A 12,786-nucleotide genomic window follows, 5' to 3' on the forward strand; every position below is an offset into this window, starting at 1 on the left:
CACAAAGATCAGTACTGCCAAAACTCCAGGAAGTCATTCAGTTCAATAATAAAACTATTTAGTAAAGTTCAGTCTGAAGAAACCCCAAGAAAGGCCAAGAATGCACGGCAACGTCTCAACTTCCTGAGTAGGCTTAGGAAGTTTGACGTATCCCAATAACTCTCACTAACCACGACAGATGAGCCGTAGAAAGCATTTTATTGGGATGCATCACAGCATGGTTTGGGAATAGCTCCATCCAAGACGGTAAGAAATTAGAGTTGAGACATATACAGCACGGCACAGGCCCTTCGGCCCACTGAGTCCACGCCGACCACCTATCCCCGCATACTAACACTATCTTACACACATTGGGGACAACTTACAATTTTACCAAAGCCAATTAACCTACAAGCCTGTACGTCTCTTTGAAGTGTGGGAGAAAAGCGGATCAACCGGAGAAAACCCACGCAGGTCACGGGGAGAACGTACAAACTCTGTACAGACAGCACCCGTAGTCAGGATCGGACCCGGGTCTCCAGCGCTGTAAGGCAGCAACTCTACCGCTGCGCCACCGTGCGGCCCAGGAAATTTCGTTTTAAGTAAAACCTCCTCAATGTTTCACGCGATGCAAATTTTTGCTTTCGTTTTTCTTACAGATGATCCGAGGAAAAAATCTACGGTGGACATCTACGTTAATTTACGAGATGTTAATGACAACCGTCCCAAATTAGCGGAAGATACCTCGTCATTTTTCATCTGCATGCCAGGCGATGAAGAAAAGGAAGTGACTATCCGTGCCGTTGATGACGATATAGAACTAGGTCCTCCATTCAAGTTTTCTTTGGGTCAAGTACATGGAAAAGCGCTGAAAATGTATCCAATAAATGGTAAGTAGGTTCTCATAACTCGGTTTTGTTTATTTTTAATAATGTCATTCTATGCTTATTGTCACCGTTTTTTGCCATTTGCATATAGTTCAATAGTGCTTTATTGCAACTGCGGAGTGAAATCAATTTTGCATGTATCACACATGTGGGCTCCGCCATTTTGGCGCCATTATTCAAAGTCCGGTTGGCCCGAGCGCTCGATGTACTGGAGCAGCTTCCGCGAACCGACGTCCCTCTCCTCTCCTCTCCTCTCCTCTCCTCGCCCGGCCATCTTTGTGTCCTGGGGGCGCCTCCTGCAGCTGACCTTGAAGGCGCTGGAGGCATTGCCCCGGTTCACCCTCCCACTGGCCCGTGCTCATAAGTTCACAAGTTATAAGAGTGGAATTAGGCCATTCGGCCCTTCGAGCACTCCGACTGATCTCTGCCTCCTAATCTCATTTTCCTGCCTTCTTTCCTGCCTAATACTTGACACCCATTCTAATCAAGAATCTGTCTATCTCTGCCTTAAAAATATCCACTGACTTGGCCTCCACAGCCTTCTGTGGCAATGAGTTCCATGTGGTAGAAGTCTTCTCACGCCTGACTTCTCCAGCTCACGCCCGATTACGCCAACCGGCGATCCTTCGGGCAAGGTACTGCCGCTAACCGCGAGGATCTGCAGCGTTGGGGCCACTGCACCTCGGGAAGATGTTGTAGATACTGTGGATACTGTAGACAAGCACAATCATAGATAAGTACAAAAGTGCAATGATTGTAGTGTAATAGTAGAATTCACTGAGCAACATTTCTGTCACGAACAAAGTTCCAAAGTTCTAAGAAGGCTTATCTTGGCCTTATAGGCCCGTTGTCCTGGCGACACTGATCCTCTCCTCCGTCCGCCGCCATTTTGAAAATGGCCCTTTGTTAGAAGCTAAACTGCATTTTAAAGCTAGTTGTTTTGCTTCCGTGCATACCATGGCAGCAATTTGAGAGACTTCATGCGACGAATTACGTTTAGTTGGCATATCTTAAATTGCTGGAATCTGTGTTCCTCTGGCTTGGACCAATGGCTGGAAATCTCAGTCTCGTTTAGTTTAGTTTATTGTCATGTGTACCGAGGTACAGTGAAAAGCTTTTTTGTTGCATGCTATCCAGTCGGCAGAAAGACTATACATCATAAAGGGGCTGTCCCACTTGGGCGACCTAATCCGCGAGTTCTGGCGAGTTTGCCCTCGACTCATACTCGCAGCATGGTCGACACGAGGTCGTAGGATGTCTTTGTAACTTTCCTTCATGCTCGAGAGTAGTCCCCGTATACTCGAGGCCTCAGCTAGGTCGATGCATATTTTTCAACATGTTGAAAAATGCCTGCGAGTAAAAAAAGGTCTCCATGGAAAAAATCAATACTTTTTTTACTCGTAGGTTTAGTCAAAGTAGGTCGTAGTAGGTTGGCATGTTGGTCGTAGGTAATCGAGGGTAGTCGAAGGTAGTCGAAGGTAGTCGTAGATAGTTTTCATCATAGTCGATGGGAGGTCGAAGGAGATCGAAGGAGGTCGTCTTCACTCTCCACTATTTGGTGGCCAATTTTCCCGAAGTTAGTCGTAGCTAGTTGAAGCTAGTCTTCAACATAGTCGAAGGAGGTCTTCAACCTCCTAGTGGGACAGCCCGTTATCAATAGAGCCGTCCACAGTGTTTAAAGGAAATAACATTTAGTGGAAGATAAAGCCCAGTAAAGTCTGATTAAAGATAGTCGAGGTTCTCCAATAAGGTATATGGTACCTCAAATGGATAGGTCTGCTGAGATACCTCAAAGATGGACTGCTTTCTAGTTGGTGGTGGGATGGTTCAGTTGCAGTCTTCTTCTTGATTAGATCTTGAGTGTAAACACAGTCTTACTTTATCCAAACATTTTTTCAAAGTTAACATAGAACCATAGAAAACATGAGAGGCCATTCAGCCCTTCGAGCCAGCACCGCCATTCGATATGATCATGGCTGATCATCCAAAATCAGTACCCCGTTCTGGCATTTTCCCCATATCCCTTGATTCCCTTGGCCCTAAGAGCTATATTTAAAAACAGTTTCTATCCATATGCAATTCGAACTCTGAACACTCTATGATAATATCACAAAGCCACCTCGTGCATGTACTGTATACTGTATGTTGTTTGTGTTTTATGTTATGTTTGACGGGAATCAGCCTATTGTGTAACATCCTGTACTGAATATGAATTCCACCAGCTTGACTGTGTGGTCATTAAATAATCTGAATCTGAATCTGAATATCTAACTCTCTCTTGAAAACTCTCTCTTAACATCTGATATTCAGGTTCTTAAAGAAATCGCATCAGCAAATAATTTCTACGTTACTTCGAAATAATACTTAAAATATCAGATTTTATTTTCCCATTTCAACCATTTGTAATGAATTAATATTAGGGACTGATCTATTTTCGACTTCCCTTACTGAACAAAAATCACCACAGAGTTTATCTTTCCAGATACTCACGCCTCCGTCACCTTGAAGTTTGGCAAACATGAGGATGAAACGCAATACAAGATTTCTGTGGTGATTTCTGATAGTGGCACCCCGCCTCTACAAGGAAACGATTTCATGACAGGTAAGGGTTCATAAGCTCATAAGTTGCAGGAGCAGCATTAGGCCATTCGGCCCATCAAGCCTATTCCGCTATTCAAACATGGCTGATCTATCTCTCACTCACAACCCCATTCTCCTGCCTTCTCCCCTTAACCCCCCGACACCCGTACTAATCAAGGGGCTAAATGCCCTCCACCTGCTTCTATATCTCCAGTAACCAAACTGAAGAAGGGTCTCGACCCGAAACGTCACCCATTCCTTCTCTCCAGAGATGCTGCCTGTCCCGCTGAATTACTCCAGCATTTTGTGCCTATCTTTGGTTTAAACCATCATCTGCAGTTCCTTCATGCACATCAACCCATTTTATGCCTAACCTTTATTCATGAGGTTTCAAAACTTTAATGACTGCTTCTGAGCCTTAAGAAAATTATGAAAAATAGCAATGATATAAAATTTTGTTAAACTATAATTTTTACTAACTGAAATCTGCAATAAAAGTATAACTATTTCCTGTGTTATGTATTAATACATTTAACATAATAATATTGGGACTTAATGTAACAAAAAATTATTTCAAACATAATAATTAAGGTTGCCAAGTAATATATAAAATGTATCAAAATTAATCTTTTTGTTCATCAGTAATAGAACACCAATGCGTGGATGGTGGTTGGGGGTGTGGAGGGAGAATGTCAAGAGTCTGTTGAGAGAGTTGGTTCATCGCCAATTAGTCCAGGGAGGAGTCCAGAACCAGACGTCACAGTTTAAAAATAAGGGGTAAGCCATTTAGAATGGAGATGAGGAAAAACTCACACAGAAGGTTGTAAATCTGTGGAATTCTCTGCCTCATAAGGCAGTGGAGGCCAATTCTCTGGATGCTTTCAAGAGAGAGTTAGATAGAGCTCTTAAAGATAGCGGAGTCAGGGGATATGGGGAGAAGGCACGAACGGGGTACTGATTATGGATGATCAGCCATGATCACATTGAATGGCAGTGCTGGCTTAAAGGGCCGAATGGCCTACTCCTGCACCTATTGTCTATTGTCTATTGCCTCCTTAAAATTCTCCTCCATTATTCATGTGCAATTTGGCATCAATTACCTTCTCATGAAGAAATCATAGTTGCCACTCCTTCACAGCGCCAGGCACCCGGGTTCAATCTTTTCGTTTCGTTTCGTTTAGAGTTACAGGCCTTTCGGCCCACCGAGTCCACACCGGCCAGCGATCCCCGCATATTAATACTATCCTACACACACTCGGGACAATTTAAACATACAGCAAGGCAATTAACCTGCAAACCTGTACGTCTTTGTAGTGTGGGAGGAATCCAAAGATCTCGGAGAAAACCCTCCCAGGTCATGGGGAGAACGTACAAACTCCGTTCAGACAGCACCCGTAGTCAGGATCGAACCTGGGTGTCCGGCGCTGCAAATGCTGTAAGGCAGCAACTCTCCCGCTGCACCACCGTGACCCTTCACCTCGTGTGCTATCTGCGTGGAGTTTGCACGTTTTTCCTGTGACTGCTGGGTGCTCCATTTTCACGTTCGCAAGTTCACAAGTTATAGGAGTAGAATTAGGCCATTAGGCCCATCTAGTCTATGCCGCCATTCAATCATGGCTGATCTATCTTTCCCTCTTAACCCCATTTTCCTGCCTTCTCCCCATAACCCTTGACATCCGTTCTAATCAAGAGTTTGTCTATCGCTGCCTTAAAAATATCCACTGATGGCCTCCACAGCCCTCTGTTGCAATTAATTCCACAGATTAACTCTTTCTAAAGAAGTTCCTCCTCAGCTCCTTTCTAAAAGAGCGGCCTTTAATTCTGAGGCTGTGGCCTCTGGTCCTAGACTCTCCCACCAGTGGAAACATCCTTTCCACATCCACTCTATGCCTTTTCCTCCCACGTTCCAAAGACGTGCGGGTCTGTAGGTTCGTCGGTCCTCTGTAAATTACCCCTAGTGTGCAGGGAGTGGATGCAAAAGTGGGAAAATGCAGAACTAGTATGGACGGGTGACCGATGGTCAGTGTGGACATGGTGGGCCGAAGGGCCTGTTTCCATGCTGTATCTCCAAACGTGAAGTGTAGATGGAGTCAACGGTGGGAGGTCTGGTTTGTGTGATGGACTGAGCTACGTCCACTACTGTCTGCAGTTTCTTGCGGTCTTGGGCAGAACTGTTCCCAGACTAAACTGTGATACTACCCTACTGTTTGCTTTCTATGGCCTCTGGGTTACTTGCGCACAATTTGGTGTGAGATGTATTGGGGACCATATAGGGAAGAACATTGCGACACGGGTGCAGGGTAGGCAGATTGCGCCAGAGATTTCCAATGACAATAGACAATAGGTGCAGGAGTAGGCATTCGGCCCTTCGTGCCAGCACTGCCATTCACTGTGATCATGGCTGATCATCCACAATTAGTACCCCGAACCTGCCTTCTCCCCATATCCCCTGACTCCGCTATCTTTAGGAGCTCCATCTAACTCTCTCTTGAAAGCATCCAGAGAATTGGTCTCCACTGCCTTCTGAGGCAGAGAATTCCACAGATTCACAACCCTCTGTGTGAAAAAGTTTTTCCTCATCTCCATTCTCAATGGCTTACCCCTTATTCTTAAACTGTGGCGCCTGGTTCTGGACTCCACCAACATCGAGAACATGTTTCCTGCCTCTAGCGTGTCCAAACCCTTCATAATCTTATATGTTTCAATAAGATATCCTCTCATCCTTCTAAATTCCAGGGTATACAAGCCCAGCCGCTCCATTCTCTCAGCATATGACAGTCCCGCCATCCCGGGAATTAACCTCGTGAACCTACGCTGCACTCCCTCAATATGCGGAATATTTAATAGAAGCCTGAGGGGGAACTTTTTTTACACAAAGGGTGATGGGCGTATGGAACAAACTGCTGGAGAAGGTAGTTGAGGCAGATACTATCGCAATGTTTACGAAACATAAAAACAGACACATGAATGGGTTGAGGGGTATATGGGCCAAAATCAGGCAAGTGGGGCCAGTGTAGATGGGGCATGTTGGTCGGCATAGGCAAATTGGGCCGAAGGGCCTGTTTCCACGCTGTATGACTATGACTCTATGACACTACTTGTAAATGCCATTAACTAATAAGGTGCATGTTAATATGAAGTGTTGAGCTGTGGATTTCTTCCACAATGGAGCAGAGCTAAAAGTTCATAAGTGATAGGAGCAGAATTAGGCCATTTGGCCCATCTAGTCTAGTCCGCCATTCAATTATGGCTGATCTGTCTTTCTCTCTTAACCCCATTCTCCTGCCTTCTCCCCATAACCCTTGACATCCGTACCAATCAAGAATCTATCTATGTCCGCCTTAAAAATATCCATTGACTTGATCTCCCCAGCCCTCAGTGGCAATGAATTCCACAGATTCACCACCCTCTGACGAAAGAAAATTCTCCTCATCTCCTTCCTAAAAGAAGATGAAGAGTGGGGGCGGCAGGATGGCGCAGCTGTAGAGTTGCTGCCTCACAGCACGAGAGACCCGGGTTCAATCCTGACTAAGGGTATTATCTGTACAAAGTCTGTGCGCTCTCCCTGTGACCACGTGGGTTTTCCCCGGGTGCTCTGGTTTCCTCCCACACTCCAAAGATGAACAGGCTTGTAGGTTAATTGGTTTTGATAAAGTTTGTAAATTACCCCTTGTGTGCAGGATAGTGCTAGTGTATCGCTGGTCGGGGCAGATTTGGTGGGCCGAAGGGCCTGTTTCTATGCTGTATTTCTCAACAAAACTAAATTAAATGATTTTAATCTAGCGCAATAGTTCTGCTTATTCCTATGAATACTATTTACTATCATGGCAAATCAAATTCCTCGTATGTTGCAAAACATACTTGGCTAATAAAGTATGATTATGATCATGATTATATTGCACTAATAATATTTTTTAGATGCATTTTTCCAGAGATATTCATCTTGCTAGACCTCATAAATTGAACAAGAGTTCATAAGTTCTAGGAACTTATGAGAGAGTTAGATAGAGCTCTAGGGGCTAGTGGAATCAAGGGATATGGGGAGAAGGCATGCACGGGTTATTGATTGGGGACGATCAGCCATGATCGCAATGAACGGCGGTGCTGGCTCGAAGGGCTGAATGGCCTCTTCCTGCACCTATTTTCTATGTTTCTATGTTTCTAACTGAATTAGGACATTTAGCCCATCAAGTCTACTCCACTGTTCAATCAAGAGAGGTGAGAATTTATCTAATGCACCAAATAATCTGAAATATTTAAGTCAAAGAGGTGGAGGAAGCAGAACCAATAGAACCCTTCCAATATGAAAAGCACAAAGTGACTCAGCAAGTCAAGAGGGAATTGACGGGCAACGTTTTGGGTTGGGCCTCTTCTTCAGTCTGTATCCATATTATTATCCTATAATAATTCAAATTATTGATGACTAAGAAATATCAATGTTAAACCATTTATGCAACGTCATAAGTTGTTTGCATAAGTTATTCTTCTTCTCACTCCTTTTCGAGCTTGTACAGACACAGAGTTGGACATTGGAACTTTGATTTTGTTCTTCTCATTGCTTTGTAAATATTGATTGTAATGTCCAATTGTTTGATAATTTCGATTTTGTTAATATTAATGTCGTTAATGTCTTTACTTGTTCGGAATAAATAAATAAATAAATAAATAAATAAATAAATAAATAGATAAATAAATAAATAAATAAATAGATAAATAAATGTACTGGGGATAAAGTGATAGACTTAGACTGATTGCACCACTCTGTCGAAGAACTAGCAGCGACACTGGTGGAGTTGCTGCCTCACAGCGCCTGAGACCCGGGTTCGATCCCGACTACGGGCGCTGCCTGTATGGAGTTTGTACGTCCTCCACCTGAGCTGCGTGGGTTTTCTCCGAGATCTTCGGTTTCCTCCCGCACCCCAAAGACGCGCATGTTTGCAGCTTAATTGGCTTGATGACATTGTAAATTGTCCCTAGTATGTGTAGGATAGTGTTAAGGGCCTGTCCCACTTGGCGATTTTTTTTCAGCGACTGCCGGCATCATTGACTGACGTCTCAGGTCACCGTGATAATGATTTTTTCAAGTGTCACAAATTTTTTTTTGTCGCCGCTGAATTTTGAAATGTTCAAAATCTTTTGGCGACACTGATATGACGCCGGCAGTCGCCGAAAAAAAATCGCCAAGTGGGACAGGCCCTTTAGTGTGCGGGGATTGCTGGTCGGTGGGCCAAAAGGACTTGTTTTCACATGGTATCTCTCAACTAAAAACACTGAATAAATGACCTCCTTGCAAATCTACACATCAGCCTCACCCTTTGTCTCTGCTCATCTTGCAGCCGTTCGGTTGCTTGTCACGTTTTCTTTGAAGAAGCAAAGTTGATGAGATATTTAAGGTGCGGTCGGACTAGTGCTCCACATCGCTTTATGACTCTTTCTACTGATATATTTAACTGAGGAGGCTTTGTAGTCTGTTGTTGATTGCAGCATTGGTTGGGCCACTTTGGCATTGAGTCTAATTAGCCGTTTGATCCATATTTGTTTAACTCAATCTCATTTATCTGCCGACTTTGCACATTCATGCCCATCTTGTCTCTGGGCCAAGTTCCTATTCCAGCAAAACTAGTTTCCTCTGCTCTGCAAAGATGTAATTAAATGCCTCTTTTTTAGTTTAGTTTAGTTCAGAGATATACCATAAATATACATTTCTACCAGGTGGGACAGGTGGCGGAGGTATGCGTTGGGGAGCACTTCGGGTCCAGTGATCACAATACCATTAGTTTCAAGATAATTATGGAGAGGGTCAGAACTGGACCTAGGGTTGAAATTTTTGATTGGAGAAAGGCTAACTTTGATGAGATGCGAAATAATTTAAAAGGAGTGAACTGGGACATTTTGTTTTATGGGAAGGATGTAGAAGAGAAATGGAGGACATTTAAAGGGGAAATTTTAAGAGTACAGAATCTTTATGTTCCTGTTCGGTTGAAAGGAAACAGTAAAAACTGGAAAGAGCCCTGGTTTTCAAGGGAAATTGGACATCTTGTTCGGAAAAAGAGGGAGATCTACAATAATTATAGGCAGCATGAAGTAAATGAGGTACTTGAGAAGTATAAGGAATGTAAAAAGAATTTTAAGAAAGAAATTAGAAAAGCTAAAAGAAGATATGAGGTTGCTTTGGCAAGTAAGGGGAAAGTAAATCCAAAGGGTTTCTACAGCTATATTAATAGCAAAAGGATAACGAGGGATAAAATTGGTCCATTGGAGAGACAGAGTGGACAGCTATCTGCAGAGTCAAAAGAGATGGGGGAGATATTGAACAATTTCTTTTCTTCGGTATTCACCAAGGAGAAGGATATTGAATTATGTGAGGTAAGGGAAACTAGTAGAGTAGCTATGGATACTATGAGTTTCAAAGTAAAAGAAATACTGACACTTTTGAAAAATATAAAAGTGGATAAGTCTCCAGGTCCTGACAGGATATTCCTTAGGACATTGAGGGAAGTTAGTGTAGAAATAGCCGGGGCTATGACAGAAATATTTCAAATGTCATTAGAAACGGGAATAGTCCCCGAGGATTGGCGTACTGCGCATGTTGTTCCATTGTTTAAAAAGAGTTCTAAGAGTAAACCTAGCAATTATAGACCTGTTAGTTTGACTTCAGTGGTGGGCAAATTAATGGAAAAGATACTTAGAGATAATATATATAAGCATCTGGATAAACAGGGTCTGATTAGGAACAGTCAACATGGATTTGTGCCTGGAAGATCATGTTTGACTAATCTTCTTGAATTTTTTGAAGATGTTACTAGGGAAATTGACGAGGGTAAAGCAGTGGATGTTGTCTATATGGACTTTAGTAAGGCCTTTGACAAGGTTCCTCATGGAAGGTTGGTTAAGAAGGTTCAACTGTTTGGTATAAATGCAGGAGTAACAAGATGGATTCAACAGTGGCTGAATGGGAGACGCCAGAGGGTAATGGTGGATGGCTGTTTGTCGGGTTGGAGGCAGGTGACTAGTGGGGTGCCCCAGGGATCTGTGTTGGGTCCTTTGTTGTTTGTCATGTACATCAATGATTTGATGAAGGTGTGGTAAATTGGATTAGTAAGTATGCAGATGATACCAAGATAGGGGGTGTTGTGGATAATGAAGAGGATTTCCAAAGTCTACAGAGTGATTTAGGCCATTTGGAAGAATGGGCTGAAAGATGGCAGATGGAGTTTAATGCTGATAAATGTGAGGTGCTACACCTTGGCAGGACAAATCAAAATAGGACGTACATGGTAAATGGTAGGGAATTGAAGAATGCAGTTGAACAGAGGGATCTGGGAATAACCGTGCATAGTTCCTTGAAGGTGGAATCTCATATAGACAGGGTGGTAAAGAAAGCTTTTGGTATGCTAGCCTTTATAAATCAGAGCATTGAGTATAGAAGCTGGAATGTAATGTTAAAATTGTACAAGGCATTGGTGAGACCAAATCTGGAGTATGGTGTACAATTTTGGTTGCCCAATTATAGGAAGGATGTCAACAAAATAGAGAGTACAGAGGAGATTTACTAGAATGTTGCCTGGGTTTCAACAACTAAGTTACAGAGAAAGGTTGAATAAGTTAGGTCTTTATTCTCTGGAGCGCAGAAGGTTAAGGGGGGACTTGATAGAGGTCTTTAAAATGATGAGAGGGAAAGACAGAGTTGATGTGGACACTCTTTTCCCTTTGAGAATGGGAAGATTCAAACAAGAGGACATGACTTCAAAATTAAGGGACAGAAGTTTAGGGGTAACATGAGGGGGAACTTCTTTACTCAGAGAGTGGTAGCGGTGTGGAATGAGCTTCCAGTGGAAGTGGTGGAGGCAGGTTCGTTGGTATCATTTAAAAATAAATTGGATAGGCATATGGTTGAGAAGGGAATGGAGGGTTATGGTATGAGTGCAGGCAGGTGGGACTAAGGGAAAATAATTGTTCGGCACGGACTTGTAGGGCCGAGATGGCCTGTTTCCGTGCTGTAATTGTTATATGGTTATATGGTTACCAACATAATTAACCTACAAACCTGTACGTCACCATGCATCTGTTAGCCTTTGGTCACATGAGCCTGAGTTATCATCTTATGATATCTAGTAAGTTGCTTAATCTGTTTATTGTAACTATTTCCCAGTTGTTAACACTTTAATACCAATATGGAATCAGTCTGCAGAAAACTCCTGTCCCATTCCCTTCATCGATGCTGCCTGACTCGCTGAGTTAATACAGCATTTAGAATCATTAAGGTGAGGGTTAGGTGTCTAACCAGGTAGCCTTTGCTTTCTCTCTCCATCCCCTTCCCCTTCCCAGTTCTCCCACTAGTCTTACTGTCTCCAACTACATTCTATCTTTGTCTTGACCCCCTCCCCTGACATCAGTCTGAAGAAAGGTCTCGACCCGAAACATCGCCCATTCCTTCTCTCCAGAGATGCTGCCTCACCCGCTGAGTTACTCCAGCATTTTGTATCTACCGTTGATTTAAACTAGCATCTGCAGTTCTTTCTTAAGGGACTGTCCCACGTGCATGCGACCTGCATGCGGCAAGCCAAACCGGAAGCGGGGGCCGCGCGGAGGTCGAGTGATCCCCGTACAGGGCCGGTCCCACCAGCATGCACCTGCATGCGACAAGCGTGACCAAATCGGAAGCAGGGGCCGCGCGGAGGTTGAGTGAGTGACGTGAAGTTCGAGCGAAGTCTGCAGTAAGTTCGCGTGTGACGTATGGCGTCAAGACGCTGCGTACAGCGTCGAGGCACTGCGCACGCCCGGCGTACGGCGTTGAGGCGGCTGCGGGCCGGCAGGCCGTTGCCGCGCGGAATTTTTGAACGGTCAGTTTTTTGGAGCCCCACGCGATGTCGGGACCAGCTCCGCACAACTCCATACGGCTCCGGCGATCGAAGTGGGACCGGCCCCGCGGGGCCGTACGGCTCAAGCGACCACGTTAGGTTGCGCTTGCCGCATGGAATCGCATGCTCGTGGGACAGGCCCTTTACACATTTAGAATCATGGAGTCTTTTAGACTTTAGAGATACAGCGTGGAAAGAAGACCTTGGGCACACCGAGTCCTCGCTGACCAGCGATCACCCCGTACACTAACATTATCGTACACACTAGGGACAATTTACAGAAGCCAATAGGCCTACAGACCTGTACGTCTGTGATTCGGTGGCCCAAAGTCCTATTTCCACACTATTATTAAACTCAACTAAACCAAACCAAATGTGTAGGAAGGAACTGCAGATGCTGGTTTAAACCGAAGAAAGACACTAAAAGCTGGAGTTACTCAACGGGTCAGACAGCATCTCTGGAGAGAAGGAATGGGTGA

General features: G+C 44.1%; 1 protein-coding gene across 1 annotated transcript in view; it reads left to right on the forward strand.

Annotated features, from left to right (window-relative positions):
* Nucleotides 1–12,786, forward strand: part of cdh17 (cadherin 17) — a 120,542-nt gene that overhangs the window by 82,550 nt on the left and 25,206 nt on the right. The window contains exons 15-16 of the mRNA XM_033020111.1: nucleotides 639–869; nucleotides 3,349–3,468. Of these exons, the coding sequence (XP_032876002.1) occupies nucleotides 639–869; nucleotides 3,349–3,468 (351 nt within the window). The remainder of the gene's footprint in view (nucleotides 1–638; nucleotides 870–3,348; nucleotides 3,469–12,786) is intronic.

The sequence above is a fragment of the Amblyraja radiata genome, chromosome 4 (assembly GCF_010909765.2).
Source record: "Amblyraja radiata isolate CabotCenter1 chromosome 4, sAmbRad1.1.pri, whole genome shotgun sequence".
Lineage (NCBI taxonomy): Eukaryota > Metazoa > Chordata > Chondrichthyes > Rajiformes > Rajidae > Amblyraja > Amblyraja radiata.